The following is a 24,494-nucleotide window of genomic DNA, read 5'->3' on the forward strand; positions in this document are numbered from 1 at the left end:
GTGGGATTTTGGCTTCAGCTGATGTTGATCACAGTTGACAAAGTTTTCAAAGTTTAGCATTCGGATTAGATCACATCTCTTCATCGTATCTCGAGCAGAAATAACGAGAAAGACTTCGGCGAGGTATGAAGTACTTCGTATATACAACACAGATGAGAGTCACCAGTATTCGTAACCGCTGAATAAGGTATCCCCTGAGTCAGGTCGTAGAAACTGATAGTTGTACTTTCCACAAACATCTTACATGCATACTTCGAATACTTCAGAGACGAGGTTTAATACTGCGAAGATGATACTCCACTGACTGGTTCCCTCAATACGTATACGGGAACGACCACTCGAGAGCACGCGATTGCTAAGCTTTGACTTTGCATCGGCGATAGCTCACGTTCAACGGGTCTGAACCGGCCAAGAGAAAGTCTGACCTCTGGCATTTCAAGGTAAGAACTGGAACGGTTCTATCTAAGCGGTGAGGAATGTTACGCCGGGCTATTGTCGCTTCAAAGATGGCAACGGACGGGAAATTGGAAGCCCGATTCTCATCATGGCTTCCTTGGGGAAGCACCTCAAGCTCCCAGACCAAGCCTCAAAAACGAGGGTGCGATTCCTAATAGTGACAGAGTGTATACGTCAGCATCTGCTGCCATATCTGTTCCAGCACTGATCCTGGACCCTTCTCATCGCGACTTTGTAATAGCATGCAAAGATGGTATACTTCATAGCTTGTCTACTGTTGGCCGCGGCATACGTTGTGTCTATTGTTATCTATAGGTTATCCTCCAGCCCTCTTGCTCGTTTCCCTGGGCCGAAATTGGCCGCTCTCACGTTCGGCTACGAGTTCTATTACGACTTTTTCAAAGATGGGGGTGGTCGATACTGGGCTGTGATCAACCGCATGCATGATGTATCAGGTAAGTGACGAAGTGATTCGGAGTTACTTGTTCAACTCCAATATGTTAACTTATCTCTCTATACAGGCCCCATAGTGCGTATAAACCCATGGGAAGTGCACATTCGGGATCCAGAGTTCGCCGAAGCCTTCAAAATCTCGAGAAAGACGTCCAGGCCGTGGTGGTATTACCGTTCCAATGGTCCGCCGAACAGTGTTCTACAAGCCGGGTAAGTGAGACTGCCTTATGGACGTCTGTCGTCCTCATTCACGAGTATATGCTGACCCCTTTTTCTTCCGTGCCTCTACTCAGCCCTCATGAGCTACATCGGATGCGCCGCGAGGCTATCCTGCCCGTGTTCGCCACCCCTCTGGTCATGTCTCGCGAACACTTATACGAGGCGCTGGTCCAAAGATTACTCGCGAGATTCCGCGCTGCCAAGGGCACCGGCGCCGTATTGACCTGTAAATCAAACCCCCTCCCTCCCAATTTCCCTATACCTCTACCTCCCCATCGTCAGAGGTCTTGCGTGTGTACCTGGTGACTTTGCTGACCCGCTGACCTGTCCATGATCTCTAGTGGGCCATGCTTTTCGATGCCTCGCCATCGATCTGACGTGCACCACGAACCTTGGCTACGACTTTGGGTTCGTCGACGTCGAGGACTTTGAGAATGATATGTTCAAGATTGCGAGGACTTTGGGTCGCATGAACATGATCAGCCGTCACATCGGACACTGGTTCTTTGCCGTAATGCGAGCACCTGCGCGCTGGGCCAAGCGCGCAGAGCCTGTCAGTCCTGTAATGATTCGTGTTCTACGATTCCGGAACGTAGGTGGTTTACTTCATCATCATCATCGGCGTCAGCATGAATAAGAAGCCTCCACGTGACTAAATGAAGTGTGTGGCTTCTCTGCTTAGATGATCGATCAGGCCGTCACAGATCAGTATCGCGCTGCAACGACCAATAATACAAATGTACGCGAAAAGACTGTTAGTAGCGTCGGCAGCGGTAATGATAGCTTCAAACCCACCGTCCAGCACATTCTCGCCTCAAACCTCCCAGCCCACGAAAAAAAGTTGACGCGCGTGGTAAACGAGGTCTGGCTCTGCATCAACGCGGGCATCGACACAGAAGGCCAAGCCATCGCCTTTGCGACCTTTATGCTCCTAAGCCACCCCAACGAGCTCGCACGGCTCCGCAAAGAGCTAGCAGAATGCGAAAAGAGACTCGGCAGACTCCCCACGTACCAAGAGCTCAAGGAGCTAAACTACCTACACGCAGTCGTCCAGGAGTCGTTCCGTCTAAACAACCCCATCGCTGGCCGCTTGCCCAGAACTGACCCGGACAATGAGATTCAGTATGGGGACGTGGTGATACCCCGGGGCGTCACCGTTTCCGTTTCCACGTACGATATCTACCTTGACGCCAACATCTTTCCGGATCCGCACAGATTCGAGCCCGGACGTTGGCTTGACCCGAGTGAGAGGAAGCGCGTTCGGAAGTACGTCAACAACTACGGCCGCGGGACCCGCAGCTGCGTGGGGATGGACGTGGCCAATATGGGAATCTATCTGACTCTGGGACGTATCTTCGCTCCGTCGGCTGGCTTCGAGCTAGCGTTGCATGATACGCTGTATGAGCGCGATGTCGCCTTTGATGCCGACTTTTTCGGGGCGTTTCCCAAGAGTGGTTCGAACCACATCAAGGCAATTGTAGTCTAGAGAAACATGATTTATGGGCTTGTGTTTGAGATAAGCAAGTGTCTTCTGGGGCAAAGTGTTAGATTTCTGCTCAACAAAACCAATCATGAGAATGACATTACCAAAGGCTCAAGTTCGCAAGACTTCCTAGCGGGTAAAAGCTCAAAATGAGTAGATAGGGGGACCTTTTATCGGCTCGCCCTTTTCCTTGGTACGCTTTAAATATGTTCAATAGACTACCTCTGGGAAGTCTGATCCCTCTTTGCGCGGTGAAACTGGTTGATAATTGTGGGTTGGTTGTTGTGTGACCCATGAAATTGTCTTCGGAGTCTCCCCAAAAAAAGGTATCAAATTGTGTTCCCGTAGATACTTGTTAGCCATATAATCATCGTTGCATGCTCAACCACATATCTTGAAAGACATGTCCGGCAGACAAATCCACCTGAGAGCCTCCAACCAACCCGGAGCCATTCGTACCCGCCAGATCATGGTATACCCTTATTCGTCATCCTCTCCCTCTTCCTCGTCACCATCATCATCCTGTTCATCCTCATCCTCATCCTCACCATCATCCTCTTCATCCTCATCCTCACTCCACCCGAAATAATGCGGATGAGCATACCCAGAATACAACGGCCGGCTCTCCACCCTCCTCGCCCGATCCTCCTCGCTCATCCTCCCCTCGACAAACCTCCACGTATCCATAACAACAACATACTCAACCGTATCCCCCTCCCCGTGATGAGCCCACGTCTGCCCGCCGAGTTTACTCGCCCCCGTCCAAGTCCACTCCACCAGCTCCGTCCCCTCGGCACTCAAATACCCTTCTTCCTCTTCCTCTCCATCCTCTCTCTCCCCTTCCCCCCCTCCCCTCCCATCATCCCTCCCAGCACCACCACCTCCAACGACCAACTTCCACCCCTTATTCCTCCCCACAATCCCCATCATCTCCTCCCTCTTCCCCACAAGCGTCTCATACTCGACCCTCAACTCCCTCAACCCCTTCGGCCCCCGGAACCCCCGCAACCAATCCTCCTTCATCCTCAAAGGCTCGTCGCTCTCCCAGTGCCACCAGTCCGAATACCGCACCGTGATCGTCAACACCTCGGGCCGGAATTTCGGCTGCGCAAACAGCGTCGCCAGGTTCCGCCCGTCTTCGAGCCAGTACATCTGCGTAAAGAAGCGCACCTTGGTCAGGTCGCGCGCCTGTTGCTCCGTCAGGGCGGAGAAGAAATTCTCGCAGGCGTGGTTTCTCGTTCTTCCTTCCGGGCCGCGGTCTGCAGATTTCATACACGATATTAGTTTCCTTGACCATACAACTCAAACCACATCAAATTCTCCGCAAAGACCTTCGTGCAGAGGCCAAACAGGGGCACAGGAGGAATAGTAAAAAAAAGAAAGAAATAACGAAGAGGAAACAAAACATACCAAACCAAAAAGCCCACTCCAACTCCCTCAAGAACACCTTCTGCCCCTCCACATACGCCAGCTTACACGCCCTCAGCAAACTACTACTGCTCTTCCTAGGCCCCGTGAACCCAGGCCGATACCAGTACGAGTCCTTCGGGTACGCCGTATCCCCCTCCTCCTCCGAGACCTGCACCAGCGCCAGCGCAAAGATCTCGTTGCGGATCTCGCCCGGTAAAGTCCCAAAGAGCGGGCATTGGAGCTGGTTGTCGTACGTCGAGACGTCAATCGTCGTGGTTGAGTCCATGGTTATTTTTTCTTCTTCTTCTTTCTTGGCGATACCTCGTAGAAACGAAAGAAAAAACTTCTTATGAAAAAGATGATAATTGGAGGTGATGGTTGCCAAAAAAGACCCCTCGTGCGAGTGGTGGCGTACAGACGACCACACCACTTATAAACCTCGTCCCTCTCCAATGGAACCGTGTTGGGCGTCACACAGAGCGGGGTCGGCTGCCTGCTGTTGCCTGCATCCTCACATACCAACGTACCTCAACTGATCTCTCACGAACGGCATTCATGCATTTGACCAGCCAAGCCGAGAATAATTCTCTTCTCCGTGGTTCCCTCAACACTGGGGAGTTGTTAGACAAATACTAGGCGCGATCTCTCCCAAAAATGCGGTGATAAGACATGAACAACGAGTTAGGACGAGGAACCAAAAATAGAACAAACTAGAATATGGTCACTCTACAAAATACCTTCTCAATATCGAAAGTGATTCGTTCAATTATCTTTATTCCATGAAAGCGCGGCCGTAAGAATGGTATTACATACAAGCATTAACATCTCCAACTCCAGCCTGTCCGTCCTGATATCCTTCATACAAACTGGAAAGCATCGCACGACGAATCCCCGTACCGCTCTAGTGAGCAGCCACAGACTCGGTCTGCCTGGTTCCATTGCTCACAATGCTATCGGTGTCCTTCTCCGAAACTGCCTGGTGACCAGGGACCGAGCCAGCCACGATCTTAGCGTCCTCGTCGTGTACCGCGTCCTGGGTGCCCCGGGTGTTAGACACGGACTCGGACGGTGCAGCGTTGAAGTCGTCCTGCTCTGGGCGCCAGTCACGCAGGTCATCCTCGGCGTCATTGAGAATCTGTCGCGCCTGTTGAGCGTGGTGATATGTGGGACGCTCGTCGCCTGGTACAACAGGGGTATCATCGAGGAGGTGAAGAAGCCGTCGGCCGTGCTTGGCAAGGATGATTTGCTTCTCGGCCCTCTCAATAGTAGCTGCGAACTCGGCTTCGTACGCTTCCTTGAGCTTCTGGCGAGTCTGTCCTTCTTGTTAGCGAATGATCGGTGTGAGGCTAGAGGGGATGGTTTCGTACGATATTCGTCAGTTGGGCTTCGGCGACCAAATTCTCTGCCTCGGCGCGGACAAGCTCCTGCTCGAGGACTACGAGCCTCGCGCTCTGGGGCTCCTTCATCTTGAGCTTGGCAATCTCGTCGGCAATCTTATCCTTGCCATCGCGGCTCGGCTGCACACTCTTCTCCGTGTTGCGAATGTGCTTCAAAACACCGCGGGCATCGTCTAGGGAGTGAGCATACTGCTCCTCCTGCTCGCCAAGCTCGCTCAGGATGACGCCAACCTTGTCCGAGACGTCCGAGACGGCGGCGTCGTTGGTCTGCTCGCCCCACTCGGACAGCTGGGTGGCGATGGAGGTACGCTCGCGGCCGGCGGTCTCGTGGGCGTTGATGAGGTTGTTCTCGCTCTTGATGATCTTGTAGAGCTTGCGCGAGAGCTCGGGCTGGACATTGCCGCGGAGGGAGTTGAAGGAGAAACCGGCGCGCTTGGAGGCGCCGTTGTTCTGGGAGCCGTTGCGGCGGTGGTTGGATCTGATGGAGAGTGATCGGTTCCTGTGAGCGTGTCAGTCGAGGGCTTCGAGCTTGGTGGGTATGGTTGTGTATAGACGTAGAAGGAGGCGTGATGGGGACCACTGAAGCGGAAATGCTCAAGGGCTTCGTGCTGATGGCGATGCCATGGCACTCGTCGCTATTTTGGGGGGAGAACCAGCGTCGCATTTTGGCTGATGTGGTGATGGCTGATGTTGTGTGAAGCGGATCTCACTTACATGATGGCGGTTGTCTGGATTTCAGAGCAAAGTACCTCTGTTACCCAAGCTATACCTTCTGATGATATCGCGAAGCTCAGAGGAATGAGCTACCAGGATAAGGTGGGAAGGAATAAACCTGGTCCCGGTGGAGTGTTATGTGTACGAGTAAGAAGCTGGGTCTGGGTATCTACAGGATCTTGGAAGCCAAGACTCAGGTGCGCCTGTCTGGTTCAAACAATTGGGGCACGGCGCAGGAAAAGGGTGTTCGTCAAGAGGAAAGTTGCAGTGTAAGATGCGACAGCCGCGATGCGATGCGACAAGGGTCCTGCGTTGACTTTAAGAAGGGGTCTTTGGGGAGGAAAGGATGGGGGGAAGGAAAGCCTTTGCGACGGCACAGTCGGGATGAAGGAAAGGGCCGAGTGAGACACTCATGTCATAGTTTGGGCTTGCTGGCAGGCCGGCATTCCACATCACAGGAGAGAAACTAAACTCAAGAGAGTGAAAGTACGTTGGAAACAACCCGGGTAGCTCTCGTAGCTCGAAGCTCTAGTCTTCTTCGGGCCGGGGAGAGCGAGGCAGGCCACGACAGCTTCCCACCACTCTGGGCGTGGGCCTTCATGGTAAGCTCAAGTATCTTGTGGTGAGAGGAAAATCCTTAAGAGATAGTAGCAATGATGCACGTCGAGGATTATAGTTTGGTGGGCGGTTTGTGCGGCTAGCTCACCTGTTTACCACAGTCTCGTACAATAGAACAAGCTCTCTCTCAACTTTTGGAGGTGTGGTGATGATGATGCGAAGGATGACGAAGGGGGGTTGGAGGGGTCGCGCCAATGATGTCATTACCCGTCCGGGGACCCTAAGCGACAACTCGGGAAAATCGTCCCCCTCCCCTCCACCTCATGGTGGGCAGGCCCCCCTCCCCCCCTTCAACTGGCTTCCTCCGAATCGCATCATCGTGTGACAGACATTTCACAGAGGGACGTCTGTCACCAGGTGCTCATACACTTTTACAGGCACAATGCCTAATTAAGCCCATAAGGCTGATGAATCAAATGCCACCAAACTCGGGCAACTTCCAGGTGCTCATCCCGTGTTCTGTTGCGCACGGCTGTGCAATGTGTGAGGCTCACAGACGATGGAAGCCGCATGGGTTTGTCATGCGCACTTCTTCATCTGTGATAAAGCACTTGGTGGAAATTCATCCCTACATGCGAGAAGAAGAAACTTCATTGCGTGAGGAATGCTTGTTGATCGAGCCGATATCATATAAACTTGTAAACTTTCGTAGCAATCATTACCGCCCAGTCCAGAAAAGACACATTAATCATACAGAAACTCCAGATCCCCAGAAGCCGAGGGATACCACACTCTCGTGATCACACGATCGAGCGCCTGTCCGAAGTCGCGTTTAGACAGCTTTCTCTCTAACCAAAAGAAACCAGACCAGTGCCTCCCATATTCGCTATCGCTGTTCGCAATGTTCTTCCACCATGGCTCATAAGAAAAAAACCTTCTTTTTCTTTCATCCGTCTCATGTAATTGCCCGTTCTTCTTTCCCCCACTCTCTGAAACGTCCATGGGCCGTTCCCTCGTCTAAACTCCCCCCGCTTCGTGCCGCTCCCACATGCTTAGGATTGTTCAAGCAGCTTTTCTGGAGCATGATGCTGATGCCGACTTGACTGACTGACTTGACTCATCGGTAGGTACGGCTCGTCCTCTCGTAGACGACGGGTTCGACGTAGCTGACCCGCGGGCTGCTGGCGACGTACGACCTCCTCACGCTCGTGTAGCTCGCGCGCGGGGAGTGTCCGTGGTGGTGGTGGTGACCGTGGTGGTGATGGCCGTGGTGGTGGTGATGGTACCGGGTCGGTACGATCTCCTCTTGATAGTAGTACTTCTTGCCTCCTGCTCCGAAGCACATTTTGTATGATGGATAGGTGAGTTGTACGCTCGATGGTTTGTGTGTAGGTCGCAGGATTCTGGGCCCAGTCGGTGCTTTGCAGTGAGCTATTAGAAGAAGTAGGTGGTCGCTTGTTGGATAAGGTTGGCGGTGTTGATATTAGGTCGTCGTCAGCTAATCGGGTGACAAGCTGGGTAATACGAGGTAGAAGATCCCAAAGAAGATTCTATTTGCTTCAAGTGCTAAGGCTATGCATGCGCCGGACTGGAAATGGAACGGCGATGGTGGTGGGCGGACAGGCTGCCTTTTTATGATTTCCCATTTTCTTCTTCAACCCCCTTCAACCCACAAGTCAGTCAGGCTTGGACCTCTCCTCCAAGCAAGTGTGTTCACTAAAGCAAGGTAAAGTAGCAGTAGTCAGGGGTGGAGGGGCGAAGGGAAGACTCGAGCTTTCCAAGGATTATGCGGTCAGTCATCCATCCCTTCTATCCCATCCATCCAACCCATCCCACCATTACCTACGATTAAGTGCCCTTTTCAGACGGGGACCGCGGCGGCCCTCACCGAAACCCTGGCGAGCGCGAGTGCTGGTTGGTTGGATGACGGTGGAGGGGAAAGGATTCATAGTGTAAGAAAAGCGGCTTGGCTTTTTCGTCTGCTGCATTTTCTGGCTTCCTCGATTCTGCTTGTTGCTGGTGGGCAGTGTTCGTTGAATACGCCATACGGTTACTTTCTCTTCCAGGCTTTTCAGGCGTGGTCATGAGCAATGGGGGAGTGGGCGCAGCTGCCCTGGTTTCCGAACCCATGCTCCAACCTGCGCTGGGGAACAATTACGAACAGACAGTTAGAGTTGGGGGACCTTGGATCTGGCCATCCTTGTTCAAGAACAACCAGATATGACGGACGTAAGAAAAAGTTCGGGGCGTGTCTAGACCGCCTGTAAGAGCTGCGTTAACCGATTACCACGCCCAGAAAGCCAGGGTCTCCCCACCTCGCAGTTTGATCCGCGTGAGATGGCAAATGGGTCCCCTAAAAACCACCTCTCTACAGCTCAGCAAAAAAGGTAGGGCGGACGGTTCTAGCTAGGGAAGAAAAGTTGGTTCTTTCGTAAAGAGGCAGGGTGAAGGGGTCTAGAACATCTCATCGTCTTTTTTAGAGTTGCGGCCTGACAAGTCACAGAATCACATAGTGTAAGGCCTCAAAACGAAGTAAACCTTTTGCAATTATCTGCCTGTCAAATAAATTCCTCTGCCCAACACCCGGCTCTTGAATCCGGGAACACTCTCTAAAAGAAACGGTACAGGTATCATTGACCGTTACCGTTACAGTCAGAAACGCCAACCGTTCCTGCAAAGAAAGCAAGGAATTGTCCAGTGTAGGGGAGGAAATCCGCCACGTAGAATAAAAACACCACCAGAATCCTGTCAAACAAGCTTACCCGGCGACCGACGATCTCGGGGGGCCATGGAATTATTTTTCCCTGGCCACTACAAGTTCCCTACAGGCCACCGTCACCTCTTAGTTCCTATCGCGTATAATAAAAAGACTGGACGGCAGTTCAATCGCGTCGAGATCAGATCTTACTGCTAGGTGTCCGGTCCACTCCACCCACACACCACCACACTCACCGCACTGCCCTGCCCGCATCTCGGGTCAGCCCCTCGACGTCAGCCTGCATCCCCTTTCCCGGGGACCGGTCTCGTCTTTTGGTTTTGACAGCAGGGATGCTCTTCTCGAAGGCTTCTGCTCAAGTGCCTACGGATGCACTAATTGATAGGAGGTGCTAACTTTAGCATCTGTGATCCTCCCTGCTAGGCTAGGAGGTATGATGACAAAAGTCAGAAGAAGGCGGGTTCACGTGGAGGAGTTTAATTGTCATAGGTGGACCAATTCGTCAGTCCAAATCGTGATTCTCTAAAGCCGTTTCGTTCCGCGTTCTGCTTTTTGGAAATGCCCATCTGATGTTACATGTACAATGCTATGAAAAGCCCACTCAATTCCCATCCTTCCGCCCCTTGCTGTCTAAGAGAGGTATCGTTTGCATCTACGCATTGGTCGAAATCTTGGGGTTCAGTCCTCCAACGAGCCATGCGGCGGCGAACAGGGAAATAAAGCTGACGAAGATGACAAGGGGCTTCCGCAGGGCGGAAGACACCGAGTACTCGTAGGAGACAATCACCTCCCGATCCCGGAACTCGTCAACAAGGTTGTTGGCCTTGATGGTGACCGAGGTGCGTCCAACGGTGTCGAGGTACGTCTTGTGGACACTGATGACAGAGTCGACAATGGAGGACTCGGGGATGCTAGTGTAGAACTTCACGTTCCTGTGACGTCTTTGTTAGAACCCGAATAGTAAAATAGACTTCTCTCAAATTTCACTTACGTTGCTCCCTCTGGCAGGAGAATCTGCAGGTTGACCTTTGCGTACTCGATTCCCTCGGGCTGCTTAGGACCCTCGAGGAAGGGGACGTTGACAACGTACTTGCCAGCCTCGACGGTGCGGACAAAGTTCTTGGCGTCCGAGTTCCAGCCGATGGTGAAGGGGTACTTCCAGCCGCCAAAGATGGGGTAACGAGGCTTGATCTCCAGGAGCGCCTCGCGCTTGTTGCTGCGGAATCTCGAGGTAGAGACGTTGCCAATAGCATCGACAAAGTACGGGTCCGCACTTCCCACCTTGAGGGGGAACTTCATCTCCTTGAGAGCGTAGGTGTTGGGGTTGTAGTACGCCGCCTGCGCCCACTTGACGCGGTTGAAGAGCTTCGAAAGGTTGGCACCGCGGTGGTAGAGCTCGTATCTCTCCTCAAAAGCCACATTTCCTCCCCAGTGGCTGACCTCGATATCGCGATCGAGCTGGGCGACGTGGGTGACGGGCTTGGTGAACTCGAAGCGCACCTGGGCGGGGGAGACGGCACCGGCGGGCTTCTCATCAAAGGGACCGTAGGTGAGCTTAGCACCTTGCTTCTGGGGGAACTCCTTGATGTCGCCGCTGCCAGGCAGCTTGGTGTAGTCGGGGATGTTGGACGAGTGGGACTTGAGCTCGGTCTTCTGCTTCGAAGTGACGTAGGCCGAGGGCGCGTACACGGAGAAGTCGTAGGTGAGGAATTGTTGCTCCTCCTGGGCGATCGAGGCCGGCAGGGGCTTGTAGGCCTGGAGAAGGTAGTAGGAGATGCTCAGCGTCTGCTGGCCGCCGGCCTTCAAGGGCGTAGGGAGCTGGATCTTGTAGTACTGAGTCTCGCTGTTGCACCTGTTAGTTCACCCATGTGCACTATTGGGTGTGCGATGTGCCCAAGAGCCAAAACGTACCTCAGGGGATCATACTCGACCGCATCAACGGTGAATGGGCCAGCTTCGGGGTTCTTCCTATCCTTGGCCTCGAAGCCTCCAATGCGCGACATCTGCTCGGGGGTGAAGGGCAGGTAGTATGCATCTTGGGGCTGCTTATCAATGTTCTCAATCAGAACATTGATTGACTCCTTGACGTAGTTCTTCTCGAGGGAGACAATGTGGACAAGATTGGCGTTCTTGAAAACCTGGGGCGGCTTGAAGTTGGCGGGCAGGTTGACCTTTGACACCTTGTCAGCTGCAGTCGTCGAGTCGGAGCTTGCGACAATCGGGGAGAGCAGGCTCAGAAGCCCGGCGGCAATGGCGAAGGCTCTCATGATGTGGGTTGGTGGAGGGAATTGCTCATCGACAGAGCTCTCCCGGCAATTGAGAATCAAGAATGGAGAAAAGCGGTTGTTGAGACGCAATTGGGGGCTTTCACTCCATTGCCCGAATTGATGATCTGGCTCCTGAGACAGCTACCCCCAGCCAAAAAGCTTACGGATACGTTGCTTGACGGCGCGCACGGGCCGCGGATAGCTCCACTTCACTGGAGAGTGGCCGGGTCGGGGCTGGGTTAGTCCGAGACGGGCACGCGGCACTGGCGCGGCCTCGGTGGAGGTCAAGCCACACTTCACCAATGGCAGGTGCCACTGCGGGACAGCTTCAGCCACGCGCTTCGTCCACGTTTTATCTCCTCGCTTAGGTACTTGGATACTTCATCACACGGGGCTTCATATCTGTAAATTCGCCAATGATGACTGGCTCCTGGCATCTAGTGGGGTAGACAGCTACCGACTCTCTTTTCCTTAGCTGCCATTTGTCCCTCAACAAGACGTCACGCACCGCAACCTCCGGGCTTTGGGAACGATTGAGAACGGCGCTTCCGGTGCTTCCAGTCCGTTTCTCCCGGGATGCTGACTCTCCTGGCTTGAATTCAGGTGCTCGTAAGATGTGGTATGTGGGAACACACTCTTCCAGCATCTCCTTCACGTGAGATATGCCATCGGAGATAGGTTGGTAGACAGCTATGGTCAGTTCAGGTCAACCCTAGGGGTCCACCGCTAGCTGCCATCTACCTTGACCATCCCAGCTATGGCAAGACCGCTGCAAATCTCGTGGTAACCTTTGGACGAGCGAGACGCGGGCTGGCGGCTCTGGTCCGCGACCAGTGGGACAACAGAGAAAAAGGTACCAAGAAAACTAGTGTGCAGTTTTTGGAGTTTGATCTGCCCTGGTACCTAAGGCTCGTACGGATATACCAGTAAGGAGATAGGTAGACAGACATTGGATGACCCATCGGAGATGTGCCTCAGCGGCTTCGGGGGACTCGACTCGTCTCGTCGAAAGGAAGGGGGCCACAAAGTAAGGTAACCGTAGTGCAGCAGCGTGCAGTGGTGCTGAGTGAGTGATCTCCAGTCCTGACAAGGTCCAGTCCGCCCGACTTTGACCTCCTACCTCACCTCCTTCCCTCTCGGTCAGATGATCCACGCCCATTCACCTTTTCCCTCAACGTCACTTCCCTCACCCGACGCACTTCACCTCTAGCGAATTGACCGCCTACCACCACCCACCTAGCAACGAACACAACACCAAGCAGACTTATCGTGTGTTTTTGGCCTACATCCCTACGCAGCTTCCGACAGCTTTTATTTTGCTGCACCCATCATCACCTATAGCTCAATCGCTACCCCTCATCAACTTTTACCCCGCCATCCGTCAGAGCTTCGGTCAAAATGGTTGGTCTCGGTCCCAAGGTTCCGCCCAGTAGGAAGGGTAAGTTTTGCAGCTGCGATTCCCCCTTCATTTTACTCCTTCTCCCTACCTTTGGACTCCTGAAAATACCCAAGGGCGACACGATGGCCTTATATGCAAAAATGACATGGTGTGCCGCCTCACGTTGAGACTGAGACAGCTCTCGAGATGATATGGTCTTCAAGCTACTGCGCACTGTACGCCATTCCGCTGGTGTCGTCCCACCCTCCAAGTCATCCTCAACGCCTCACCCTCAAAACTTTCGTCCCGCTCGCACCATCACAATCACCACCATCCAATCCTGCCTCCCACCGACGGCTGGAACGGCCAATTGCCATTCGGAGATGACGCGCCACAAGGCTGGACCGCCATGCACCACTTCCCGGTGGCCGGAGCTTCCCCAAGCCAGAGGGGTACCTTGCTTGTCAAGCAAAAGCAACTCTCTTGGGAAAAGCTCAAGCCATCCAGCGTTGAGGTGGAAGACCTTGTCTCACTTTGCCAGACATTCCCCCACCTTGATCCCCCAGCTTTCTTTCTCCGATGACTGCAACTGTCTAGTTATAAAGAAGCTGGCAAGCGCTGCTTGTCTCCCCTCCAGACCTTTGTGTTGACCGCTACATCAATTGCTTGTTGTTATTTGCCCTTTGTCTCGAGAGCTTCGATTCTGGATCTTGTTTTCCTGAACACAATCATTTTGTGATACCCATCCACCAAACGTTGTCACGCTCAAGTGTGGCAAGACACCAAAATCTTACAGCCAGCTTCACACAACCGTCACGATGGTGGACAGAGCGATTGCTCCCGCTACAAGGGAGAGATCCTACCACCACACCGATATCTTTGTGCCATCACGTCAAAGCAAGAACACACGTCTACAGATTCAACATATTCATGTCCGCTAACTATGTGTGAAAATCTAGGTTCCATGGCCGATGTGCCTAAGGATCTTCTGGCTGAGGTCAAGAAGCTCGAGGAGCAATTCACCGTTCCGACTGAGAAGCTCAAGCAGATCAGCGCGCACTTCATCACAGAACTGGACAAGGGTAAGTTGACACCTGTTGGAAATTGAAGTTTTTCATGGAACTGACTTGAAGCATAGGTCTGAGTGTCGAGGGCGGTAGTATCGTATGTTGAGACCTGAATATTTGTTGGCATTTGGAGCACCTTTCTAACTATGTCTACAGCCCATGAACCCGACCTGGGTTATGTCCTTCCCTGATGGCTACGAGACCGGCACATACCTTGCCCTCGACATGGGCGGAACCAACCTCCGTGTCTGTGAGATCACCTTGACGGATCAGAAGTCTGAGTTCGACATCATTCAGTCAAAGTACCGCATGCCCGAGGAGCTCAAGACCGGCCAGTCAGAGGAGCTGTGGGAGTACATTGCCGACTGCCTAGCTCAGTTCATCCAGACTCACCACCCCGATCACCCTCAATCTCAGAAGATTCCTCTGGGTTTCACCTTCTCCTACCCTGCCACCCAGAACTACATCGATGAGGGCATCCTCCAGCGCTGGACCAAGGGTTTCGATATTGCCGGAGTTGAGGGTCACAACGTTGTCCCTTTCCTTGAGGCTGCTCTGGCGGCCAAGGTATAATAAGATGACTTGAGCACAGATGAAGCACTAGTAACTAACTCCCGCTTAGAACGTCCCTATCAAGCTGTCTGCTCTGATCAACGATACCACTGGCACCCTGATTGCCTCTGCCTACACCGACACTAAGATGAAGATTGGCTGTATCTTTGGCACTGGCTGCAACGCTGCTTACATGGAGGACTGCGGCTCCATCCCCAAGCTTGCTCACATGAATTTGCCTCCCAACACCCCCATGGCCATCAACTGCGAGTGGGGTGCTTTCGACAACGAGCACAAGGTCTTGCCTCGTACCCCCTACGACATCATCATCGACAAGGACTCTCCTCGTCCCGGCCAGCAGGCCTTTGAGAAGATGATTGCCGGTCTCTACTTGGGCGAGATCTTCCGCCTGGTCCTTGTTGACCTCCACGACAACAAGTCTGTGCACATCTTCGAGAACCAGGACATTGCCAAGCTCCGTAAGGCCTACACCTTGGATTCCTCGTTCCTGTCCGCCATTGAGGAGTAAGTTTTCTTAATCTTGAAGACTGCCCCAGATTAGTATGCTAACCCGATACAGCGACCCCTTCGAGAACCTTCAGGAGACTAGCGACCTCTTCCTCTCCAAGCTGAACCTCAAGGCCACCAGACCCGAGTTGGAGCTGGTCCGCCGCCTTGCTGAGCTCATTGGCACCCGTGCCGCCCGCCTCTCGGCTTGCGGTGTTGCTGCCATCTGCATGAAGAAGGGCTACGACAACTGCCACGTCGGTGCTGACGGTTCGGTCTTTAACAAGTACCCCCACTTCAAGGCCCGTGGCGCCCAGGCTCTGCGCGAGATTCTCGACTGGCCTGCTAAGACCAACCCTAAGGAGGAGGATCCTGTTGAGATTCTCGCAGCAGAGGACGGCAGTGGTGTTGGCGCCGCCCTGATTGCCGCCTTGACCCTTAAGAGAGTCCAGAACGGCAACATGGCTGGCATTCTCCACCCCGAGAACTTCACATAGTCGTCCCAAGACACGAGGACGGGTTGAAGAGGCAACGAGATTAAACAAAAAGCGAGGTCTTGTTAGATTGGGGGTTCTTTTTGATAGGAAGTCTTATCTGCACTGGTTCTACGGTTATGTCCACCAGACCTACTAGATAGCTCATACAAGCAGCATTCCTACCCCCATCCCAGCTTTTACTTATTTTCAGCCCATGAACGTGCATGTGGGCAAGCGGTACTCTATCACCTGTTAGTATTGTCGAGGCATCAGTACACCCAGAGGAAGAAAACTCACTATCCAAAGTCCAGTACCGGCGCACGACACCCTCCCACTCGCCGGCGCCAGCCTTTTCCAAACCCTTCATGTCGACGTCCATCTCGTCCCACTCGACGTCCAGACCGGCGTCGGCCATGTGCATCTCGACGACCTTGGTGTAGACGTCGTAGCATATCCTCCGGTCGGCGCCCAGACCGTTGAAGAAGCTGAAGCGCCCCTCGAAATCGAGCAGGCCGGGGATGTACTCCGTGAAGAATGTCTTCAGCTGGCCGTAGTCTTCGCCAAAGGTGTCAAAGTAGATTGCGTCGTAGACTTCGCCGGCTTCGAGGAGCTGGGGGACGATGTCTTGCCACCTGCCGCGGTGGATTTTGTAGGCTCCTGGTTGGGGGGATGAGGATTCCCATGATGCGCCGAAGGTGGGGGGGATCGAGTCGTCTGGGTTTGCGGTGGCTTTGGTGGTGTTGTCGATTGCGGCGAGGACTTCGGGGTGGGCTTCGATGATGTGGTGGCGGGCGGGGGATGTGGCGCGGAACATGCTGTCGATTATGCCCATGCCGAAGCCGATGTTGAGGATGCGTTTGCCTGATGTCGCAGAGGCATCGGCGTCAGAGGATTCCCGTGGCGGTGGTGGGATGAGGGCGTCGACGCTCTTGCGCATGATTTCCGTCTCCCACGCCATCATGACGCCGTTGCCGGCCTCGTCGACGAGTTTGCCGGAGGAGTAGGTCAGGTTCGAGGCGAGGTACTCTTCCGAGTTGAGGGAAGGGTCCTGGACGGCGGGGGGTTGGAACGTTTTGGGTTCTTGCTGCTGTTCCCCTGAGACGGGTGCTGGTGCCTCGACGAGTTCTGGTGCTTCTTCCGTATCGTGTACGTCTTGGATGACGACGTCGCCGTTGGTGTCTGCGTCTGCGGTGCCTTCGACAGCTGCCTCGACCTCATCCTCGTCCATCTCCGAGCCCCCCGAAGAAAGCGCCTCGTACCCGTCCAACAAGCCAAACAGCATCTCGGCGCGCACGCCGGCCTCGACGCAGAGGTTATAGAGGCCCTTTTGGCCGAGGCGGAGGGCGAGACAGCCCGGTGTCTCGTTGTTGTTGTCGACGTCGTTCCAGATTGCGCCGGAGAGGAAGAGCTCGTGGACTGTTTCCTTTGCCTCTTCTACCTGGAGGTCTTCGCCTGCTTCGCCGTCATCCCCGTTTTGGGCTTCATTCTCGGTGGAAGGGGGAGCAGGTCCGCAAGCTCGAATGGCGGCGTGGAGGGGCGTCTCGCCGGTCGTCGGGTCCTGGCAGCTCGCTTGGCCGGGCTCCTGGAGAAGTTTCTTGAGGGCGGAGGTGTCGTGGCTCCAGGCGTGGAGGAGGATTTCGCGGGTTGCGTCGGGGCAGTCTGTTGTGATGCGGGCTTGCATCGAGTCGTCGATCGGTGTCGCCATGGTTGTATGTATATGGTGGTTTAGAGGGGTAAGTCGAGGGAAGTTGACTCTGGGTGTGGGGGAGCTTCGTTCGTCTGGGGAGAGAGGAAACCTCGATCGGAAGGAAGGGGTTCGGCGAAAGACGCGGCTTTTGCTCCGGTCGGTATGCCGGAGTTGGTAGGGGTGTCTAGGTCCGTGGTGCGGTAGGATCCTTCGATATCGGCCGGGTGTCTAGTCCGTAGAACTTTTTTTTTTTGCCGTGTCCGCGCCGGTGTGTATCCCCCGCCGACCCCGCCATCCGCCGAACGAGAAAAAAAAAGTCGTCCAGGTCGAGCCCTCCTGCGAGCTGCAGCAACAGCTGGGCCGCCGTGTGACGTCTGCCGCACGTGCGCATCTGCTGCTCGCAATTGGCCAATTGACACCCCCGTGCCCCCCCCCCTGCGGCTAGCTCTGGGTACCAGCGGAAACTGGAGCCAGACACCCACTGGGACCACCAGACTACCTGGAGCTAAGCCGGGTTGGAGCCGCGCTTTACTGGGTCAGGACCGCTAAAGGACTCGAAAGTTGCGAGGGAGATACGATGGCAGGAGAGGACGGATGCGCCAGCTCCCACGTTTTTCGTTTCTCGTTCTTTACATGCCTCGTGAGATAGAACGCTTGAATCCCGAAGTCGAGTCTTGCAGATACGGAAAGAAATCTAGAAATGAAGGGAGTTAAGTAAGAAAACATAAGGTAATATAAGAAGCTGAAGGACAGTCAGGTACCCTAGAGCAGTGGAGGATTGGCCGTGCGGTGTCACTCAGTTAACGTGGTTGGCAACTGCAGCACATTGCAGGCAGTACCAAGGTAGCGGCCCCCCCGTCTGAGGGCCCCCTGTCCGAAGCTTGTCTCGTAACCATCGGCCGCCGCCTCGCATTCCATCGCCTTTTGTTTTGCCTGCAACACCCGACCGCGCGACAGGCGAAAGCTTCCCAAATCCTCTCATACTTTTCTCCAATATCTGGAACATTTTCGCCCAAGTCGGTTACACGGCGCAAAAGCTGCATAAGGTGAGACCTCTATCCGAATAAATCTCCTCAATTCGACTCCACATCGTCAACAAGCAAGCCCCCTCAAGAATTCCATTACCCAAAAGGCAAACTAATTCTGGGCGTTTCTTCGACTAAGCCTCCTTTGCTTTTTTCTGCCTGGCTATGCCCATACCGATGATGCCATTTCTCTCGAGACCCGAATCCTCATGCTAATTGTCTACGATACAAAGACGCAGGAACGAACTTGGCGACCGAGTCTAGCACCCAGCGAATCCCCCTGGCGCGCCCCTCCCGGCATCGTCGTCATGAAGTTCGGCGAGCAGCTCCGCTCGAGCATCATCCGCGAGTACCAATGGTACTACATCGACTACGACGCCCTCAAGGCCGACCTCAAGACCGCCACGGGCCCCGTCACACCCGTCGACAATAGCAATGGCAAGGGCAAGGGCGGCAAGCGCGAGTGGTCCGAGGAGGACGAGGGCCGCTTCGTCAAGAAGCTCGAGGCCGAGCTCGACAAGGTCCATACGAAGCAGCAGGTCAAGGCCATGGAGATCTCGAGGCGCATTGCCGTGAGCGAGCGCGAGGTCAAGGGCGTCGTCAATCGTCTTGTCGAGCGCGGCCCCCGCGAGGAGGGCCCTAGTGAGGAAGAGTTCATGCTGCTCGAGGAGGACTTGAGCGACATTATTGCCGATGTCCACGATCTTGCCAAGTTTGTCCAGCTGAACTATACTGGTTTTTACAAGATTATTAAGAAGCATGACGTGAGGCATTCCTTGCGACATTGAACGTTCGGGCGAATCACTGACGAGGCATAGAAAACAACTGGCTGGCACCTCAAGCCCGTCTTCGACACCCGACTCAAGGCGAAACCATTTTACAAGGAAAACTATGACGCTTCCGTAGTTCAGCTTTCCAAGTTGTACGATCTGGTCAGGACGAGAGGAAACCCAGTCAAGGGTGACAGCGCAGCCGGCGGCTCTCAGGGAAGCTTCGTTCGCAATACGACAAAGTACTGGGTCCACCCAGACAACGTGACGGAGCTGAAGCTCATCATCTTGAAGCACTTGCCCGTACTTGTCTTTAATGCAAGCAAGGAGTTTGAGATCCAGGACTCGGCCATCACGTCCATCTACTACGACAACCCGGAGACTTGGGATCTGTACGAGGGCCGTCTGAAGAAGACGGAGGGTGCCGAGGCCATCCGCCTGAGATGGTACGGTGGGATGCAGAGCGAGAACATCTTTGTCGAGCGCAAGACCCATCGCGAGGACTGGACCGGGGAGAAATCCGTCAAGGCGCGATTCTCGGTCAAGGAGAAGAACGTCAACGCCTACATGCGCGGTGAGCTGCTCCCCGCCGCTCTCTTCGAAAAGGCGCGTAAGGAGGGCAAGAAGCCCGAGAAGGCGATTGCCGAGGACGAGAGACTCGCAAAGGAGGTCCAGTACTCGACTCTCAAGAAGGGATACAAGCCGGTGTGCAGATCCTTCTACAATCGTACCGCCTTCCAGCTTCCCGCTGATGCTCGAGTCCGTATCTCCCTCGACACGGAGTTGACCATGGTCCGCGAGGACAACCTAGACGGCCGTAAGAGGTCCGGTGACAACTGGAGACGTATGGACATTGGTATCGACTACCCCTTTTCGCAACTGCCCCCCGAAGACATTGTGCGCTTCCCTTACGCCGTTCTCGAGGTCAAGCTTCAGACGCAGCTCGGCCAAGAACCTCCGGAATGGGTTCGCCAGCTCATTTCCAGCCATCTTGTGGAGGCCGTGCCCAAGTTCTCAAAGTTCATTCACGGAGTCGCTTGCCTCTTCCCCGACCGCATCAACCTGCTTCCCTTCTGGATGCCGCAGATGGACGTGGATATCCGGAAGCCAGTTACGCACGACTTTGGAATCCACAGACCCAACCAGTCGGCAACTACCACTACATCAGATGATGACGAGGATGACGAGCTAGACTCTGATGACGAGGAGGGTCCCTTGGTAGCCAGCAATAATGGTGCCACTAACGGAGAGTCGAGTGGTCAGGGAGCTGCTAGGAACGGAGGGAACGCACTCGATGTCGAAGGCCAGACCGTCGATACCATTGCCCCCGTCGACAACGAAGACTTTTTGTACGACTCGGACGAGGAGTACGACGCCGACGAGGCCCTCGAGGAAGCCAGACGGGTCGGAGGCTGGACTTACTACAAGGCGCTTGCCTCCACAAAGGCACAAGCATTTGGCGAGCGCGCCATCGACGTGCTCAAGTGGACCGTGCCGCATCCCCGTGGCTCTGTGATCCCCAGGCGTGAAGTACAGACGACGCTCTTCGGCTCGGGGGCGATTCAGACCAAGAGGTTCAAGGCCCCCAAGGGCAAGAAGATTTACGTGCCGGTCCGCGTGGAACCCAAGGTGTACTTTGCCGCCGAGAGAACCTTCCTCGGATGGGTGAGTCTCTCATATCCTCTTGACAAGAAATCCCCGAACAGCTGCTAACACAACCAAAAAATAGCTCGAATACTCCATCTACGTCGGCACCGTCGCCGTCACGCTCCTCAACTTTGGCTCCAAGCCCACGCCCATGTCCTTCATCGTGGCCGGCGTCTTCACCCTCCTCGCCATCATGTCGCTCTGCTACTCGGTCGTGATCTACCTGTACCGGAGCAACGCCATCCGCAACCGCAAGGCGGCCAAGTTTTACGACAAGTGGGGGCCTAGCGCGCTCTGCGCTTCCTTGTTCATTGCCGTCCTGCTTAACTTTGCGTTTGAGGGCAATGCGAGGGAGTATTGGTGAGACTGAGGATTGTCTGGGTGGTCTAGGTGTGTCTGTTTGTGGTGTCTAAAGTAGTCTCAACTTATATCTTGGAAAAAGCGACTTGTGTTTTATTTTTTATGTACTATGTATTGTAGCGAAATCGTATAAAAATGGTCTATTAGAAATTGGTGGGTTTGTTGTGGTTGTACTTTTCAGACATGTTTCCTTTCCTCGACTGCATAACATAACATATCCTAGATGAAGTAGGTAGGATATAATGGAAAGGATCTAATTGTGATCGCCTCCAGTGTTCCGTATCTCTTAACACGGCCAAGCTTGTCCCTTTTTTTATCGTACATCATTCATCTCATTGTGTGTAATGAAGTCCTATTTTTTTCCACCTCGTCATCCTGATTACAAAATAGCGCAGAAATAATTTCAAGATTAGAGGATTTTGTGATATTCTACCATGTTCGTGTTTTGCACTCGCCAGCTCGAATATAGGAACATCAAAATCTTCAAGCGAGTCACCAATAACTTCAATCCGCCCGAGAAGCCTACCGCCCGGCACGAGAGTCCGGATTCAGGATCTCTTTTCTTTCGGCTTCTTTGGTATCAGGGCGTTCGCTGTATACGCTTTCTCTCTAGGGGGCGCCGGCGGAACTGTTAGATCTGTCGGCCATTAAGAAACCACCATTTAACCTTCTATTCGAAATCAAGCCACAGATATGGATTCAATTAGGAGGATGTAGGTGATGGTCGATGAGTTACGGACAGTCATGCCACGGAGCTTTTTGAGGCGGAATTGAGGAGGAGCATGGTGAAGTTTGAACAGGCGCCAAGAAAGGTACCTTACCTTGGATGCGATGGAGGTGGCGTGCCTCCGGAGACAACAGGCTGAGCTGATTGACCATGAATCTGGCGGTTCAAGGTGCAAAATAGGGCACTGCACAGCAATTTAATCCCCCCCCCAAGGGGGTGAAGATGAGAAGCAGGCTGACGAGCTGGCCACTCACTAGGTACGGTAGGTACCTAGGTAGCTTTCGGCATTTGTGCTGCATTAGGTATTTCACGGATCCTTAGGTTCATTGCGATTTTAACCCCTCCAAAGGGTTGGATGTGAGAAGCGGGCTCATGTGCTGACTGAGTATCTCACAGCTTTCACTGCGATTTTAACCCCTCCAAAGGGTTGGATGTGAGAAGCGGGCTCATGTGCTGACTGAGTATCTCACAGCTTTCACTGCGATTTTAACCCCTCCAAAGGGTTGGATGTGAGAAGCGGGCTCATGTGCTGACTGAGTATCTCACAGCTTTCACTGCGATTTTAACCCCTCCCAAAGGGTTGAGTAGGATGAACAAGCTACTTATTTGCCCTTATCGGTGGCGGAGAAGACGACTGGAGCCGAGTCAAAGTAATTTCCACTCCTCCTAGAAGGTTGGATCAGGTAAGAGAAGAACCACTGGAATATACGTACATATTCGTACCAAGTCTGTCCGCTTTTGCACTACCTGCGCAGGTTTATCTGTTCGAAATATGGCATCAGATCGAGTAACTCCATAGGAGGTTAGGAAAGCCATGTTATGGGCGCGATGGAGGCCGGATGGAGGAGCTTGAATATGGCTGAGCCTTGACCTTTTTTCAACTGGGACAATTGGTGGTATGAAGCTCAGAGAGCCCACCCCGCGAAACCAAACGTTGGTTGCTGTTCATAATACTGCGATGTTGGCTTATTTAGAAATACCAGTTACCTTGAATCGTCGACTTAGTACCTTAGTCGTGAGAGCAATTCACTTTCACTTTTACTTCCGGGGGAACAATACCACAATAATGGCGTAAACGGTTGTTGAAGCTATCTAATTACCCTAATACCAAAAAAGCACTTATGCAAGCCAAACTCAAGAAATTCAAAATATCCCAAACTCCAAAATCATAAACCGTGAAGCTTCCATTACATCCAACCGTTTCCGCCAAAAAGAAAATTTCCTTCTCAAGTAAGAAGCACTCAATATCTGACTCTCCTACTCGATGTCAACCTTGTGAATCTCAGTCCACTCCTTCTCGACCTTGGGCACTGTCACCACCAAGATTCCATCCTCCATCTTGGCCGTGATAGCCAGCGCGTCAATCTCCTCCCCTCTCTCCGAGGCAGCAGGAGCATTCTGACGCGTACGAGGCGGCAGCGGCACAGACCGGCTGAACATTCCGATCCTCCGCTCCCCGGACGCCAAAGTCGCCAGGAAGTCCTCGTCGCCGGGCCGGTATACCACGCCCGCGACGCGTAGCTCGCCCTTGTCGGCGTCCCAGTTCACGCCGACGTCCTCCTTCTTGGCGCCGGGGAGGGCAAAGTGCAGCACATAGGCGCGGTCCGTGGAGAAGACGTCGACGGGGGGTGTGAATGCCGAGTCCATGTCGGCGTTGTCGTTGTCGGCGGCTGCACCACCATCGCGGGTGCCGGCGGCGTTGTTGTTGAGACCGCCGAAGCGGGTGGCCCAGTCGCGGACTTGTCCGGCAAAGGGGTGGTCGGCGAACTGGTTCAGCCACTCTTGCCAGTTTGCGAAATCAAAGGTGCCGGCTGGGTTGTGGCCGTAGGGCGGGGGAGGAGGTGGAGGCGGGTGCGGTGCCCCGAAGGGGGGCGGGGGACCGGGGGGAGGTGGTGGGCCCCGGTGGCCGTGGTGGCCGTGTCTGCTGTGGCGCGCGCCCCAGGGATCGGATCCGCCGCCGGGGGGTCCACCGCCGAAGCGACCTCCGCGACCTCCGCGGCCTGGACCGCCGCGGCGGCCGGGGCCATGGTGGTGGTGAGGGTGGGGATGGGGGTGACCTGCGTGCTCGGGGCCGTCTTCGTTGGGGCCGTCACGCATGGTATCGGGGGAGTCATCCTTTTCCTTGTCGGAGAAGTCGCCCTCTTCGGGGGTATCGTCTGCGTTGCGCATGGTCTCGTCGACGACCTCGCCCTCGCCGTCGTTCATGTCGCCGCGTCGTCCGTGGTGACCTCTGCCGCCGCATCGACCGCCACCGCGGCGACGACCACCGAATCCACCGCGGAAATCACCCCAACCGCCGTAGGGACCTCCCCAGCCGCCAGGGCCACCGGGGCCGCCGCCAAAGGGGTGTTCGGCACCGTGGAAGGGGAAGCCTGGGGGGAAGTTTGCCCAGGGACCGGGGCCGGTGGAGTGGTCTACACCGGCGCCGGCGCGCATGTTGGGGTCGAGGGAGTGGATGAAGCTCCAGAGGCCTTGAGGGCCACCTGGGCGACCCCAAGGATTGTTATTACCGTTTGGACCTGCCCAAGACATGTTGGATTGTTGTATGTGATTGTGTGATTGTTTGTGGGTGCGGGTTGATGAGGTTTGTGTAAGTGAGGAGTAGGATGGTGAGGATGGTGATGA

At 54.3% G+C, this 24,494-nt stretch overlaps 9 protein-coding genes across 9 annotated transcripts; 3 read left to right on the forward strand and 6 right to left on the reverse strand.

Moving 5' to 3' along the window:
* Positions 1-706: 706 nt before the first annotated feature.
* Positions 707-2,614, forward strand: CCOS01_13745 (cytochrome P450; the record flags this gene model as incomplete). Its single annotated transcript, XM_060461890.1, has 5 exons — positions 707-911; positions 978-1,119; positions 1,203-1,354; positions 1,470-1,720; positions 1,823-2,614. 5 exons carry the CDS (start codon positions 707-709, stop codon positions 2,612-2,614), a joined length of 1,542 nt encoding a protein of 513 aa, XP_060307610.1.
* Positions 2,615-3,091: 477 nt separating this feature from the next.
* CCOS01_13746 (uncharacterized protein) lies at positions 3,092-4,307 on the reverse strand (the record flags this gene model as incomplete). Its single annotated transcript, XM_060461891.1, has 2 exons — positions 3,092-3,870; positions 4,022-4,307. The coding sequence occupies 2 exons, from the start codon at positions 4,305-4,307 to the stop codon at positions 3,092-3,094; spliced, it is 1,065 nt and encodes a 354-aa protein (XP_060307611.1).
* Positions 4,308-4,922: 615 nt separating this feature from the next.
* CCOS01_13747 (sphingolipid long chain base-responsive protein LSP1) lies at positions 4,923-6,082 on the reverse strand (the record flags this gene model as incomplete). Its single annotated transcript, XM_060461892.1, has 3 exons — positions 4,923-5,333; positions 5,389-5,917; positions 5,973-6,082. The coding sequence occupies 3 exons, from the start codon at positions 6,080-6,082 to the stop codon at positions 4,923-4,925; spliced, it is 1,050 nt and encodes a 349-aa protein (XP_060307612.1).
* Positions 6,083-7,807: 1,725 nt separating this feature from the next.
* Positions 7,808-8,035, reverse strand: CCOS01_13748 (uncharacterized protein; the record flags this gene model as incomplete). Its single annotated transcript, XM_060461893.1, has 1 exon — positions 7,808-8,035. The coding sequence occupies one exon, from the start codon at positions 8,033-8,035 to the stop codon at positions 7,808-7,810; it is 228 nt and encodes a 75-aa protein (XP_060307613.1).
* A 2,023-nt stretch (positions 8,036-10,058) lies between these two features.
* On the reverse strand, positions 10,059-11,673 carry CCOS01_13749 (ribophorin I; the record flags this gene model as incomplete). Its single annotated transcript, XM_060461894.1, has 3 exons — positions 10,059-10,338; positions 10,398-11,249; positions 11,318-11,673. 3 exons carry the CDS (start codon positions 11,671-11,673, stop codon positions 10,059-10,061), a joined length of 1,488 nt encoding a protein of 495 aa, XP_060307614.1.
* A 1,398-nt stretch (positions 11,674-13,071) lies between these two features.
* CCOS01_13750 (hexokinase) lies at positions 13,072-15,674 on the forward strand (the record flags this gene model as incomplete). The annotated part of the gene is made up of 6 exons (XM_060461895.1): positions 13,072-13,111; positions 14,011-14,133; positions 14,190-14,215; positions 14,275-14,685; positions 14,741-15,195; positions 15,251-15,674. 6 exons carry the CDS (start codon positions 13,072-13,074, stop codon positions 15,672-15,674), a joined length of 1,479 nt encoding a protein of 492 aa, XP_060307615.1.
* A 186-nt stretch (positions 15,675-15,860) lies between these two features.
* CCOS01_13751 (arginine N-methyltransferase 2) lies at positions 15,861-17,358 on the reverse strand (the record flags this gene model as incomplete). Its single annotated transcript, XM_060461896.1, has 2 exons — positions 15,861-15,895; positions 15,951-17,358. The coding sequence occupies 2 exons, from the start codon at positions 17,356-17,358 to the stop codon at positions 15,861-15,863; spliced, it is 1,443 nt and encodes a 480-aa protein (XP_060307616.1).
* A 1,216-nt stretch (positions 17,359-18,574) lies between these two features.
* CCOS01_13752 (VTC domain-containing protein) lies at positions 18,575-21,146 on the forward strand (the record flags this gene model as incomplete). Its single annotated transcript, XM_060461897.1, has 3 exons — positions 18,575-19,129; positions 19,184-20,800; positions 20,865-21,146. The coding sequence occupies 3 exons, from the start codon at positions 18,575-18,577 to the stop codon at positions 21,144-21,146; spliced, it is 2,454 nt and encodes an 817-aa protein (XP_060307617.1).
* Positions 21,147-23,126: 1,980 nt separating this feature from the next.
* CCOS01_13753 (uncharacterized protein) lies at positions 23,127-24,401 on the reverse strand (the record flags this gene model as incomplete). Its single annotated transcript, XM_060461898.1, has 1 exon — positions 23,127-24,401. One exon carries the CDS (start codon positions 24,399-24,401, stop codon positions 23,127-23,129), a length of 1,275 nt encoding a protein of 424 aa, XP_060307618.1.
* Between the last annotated feature and the right edge of the window lie 93 nt (positions 24,402-24,494).

The sequence above is a fragment of the Colletotrichum costaricense genome, assembly GCF_030867565.1.
Source record: "Colletotrichum costaricense strain IMI 309622 chromosome Unknown Scaffold_18.1, whole genome shotgun sequence".
Lineage (NCBI taxonomy): Eukaryota > Fungi > Ascomycota > Sordariomycetes > Glomerellales > Glomerellaceae > Colletotrichum > Colletotrichum costaricense.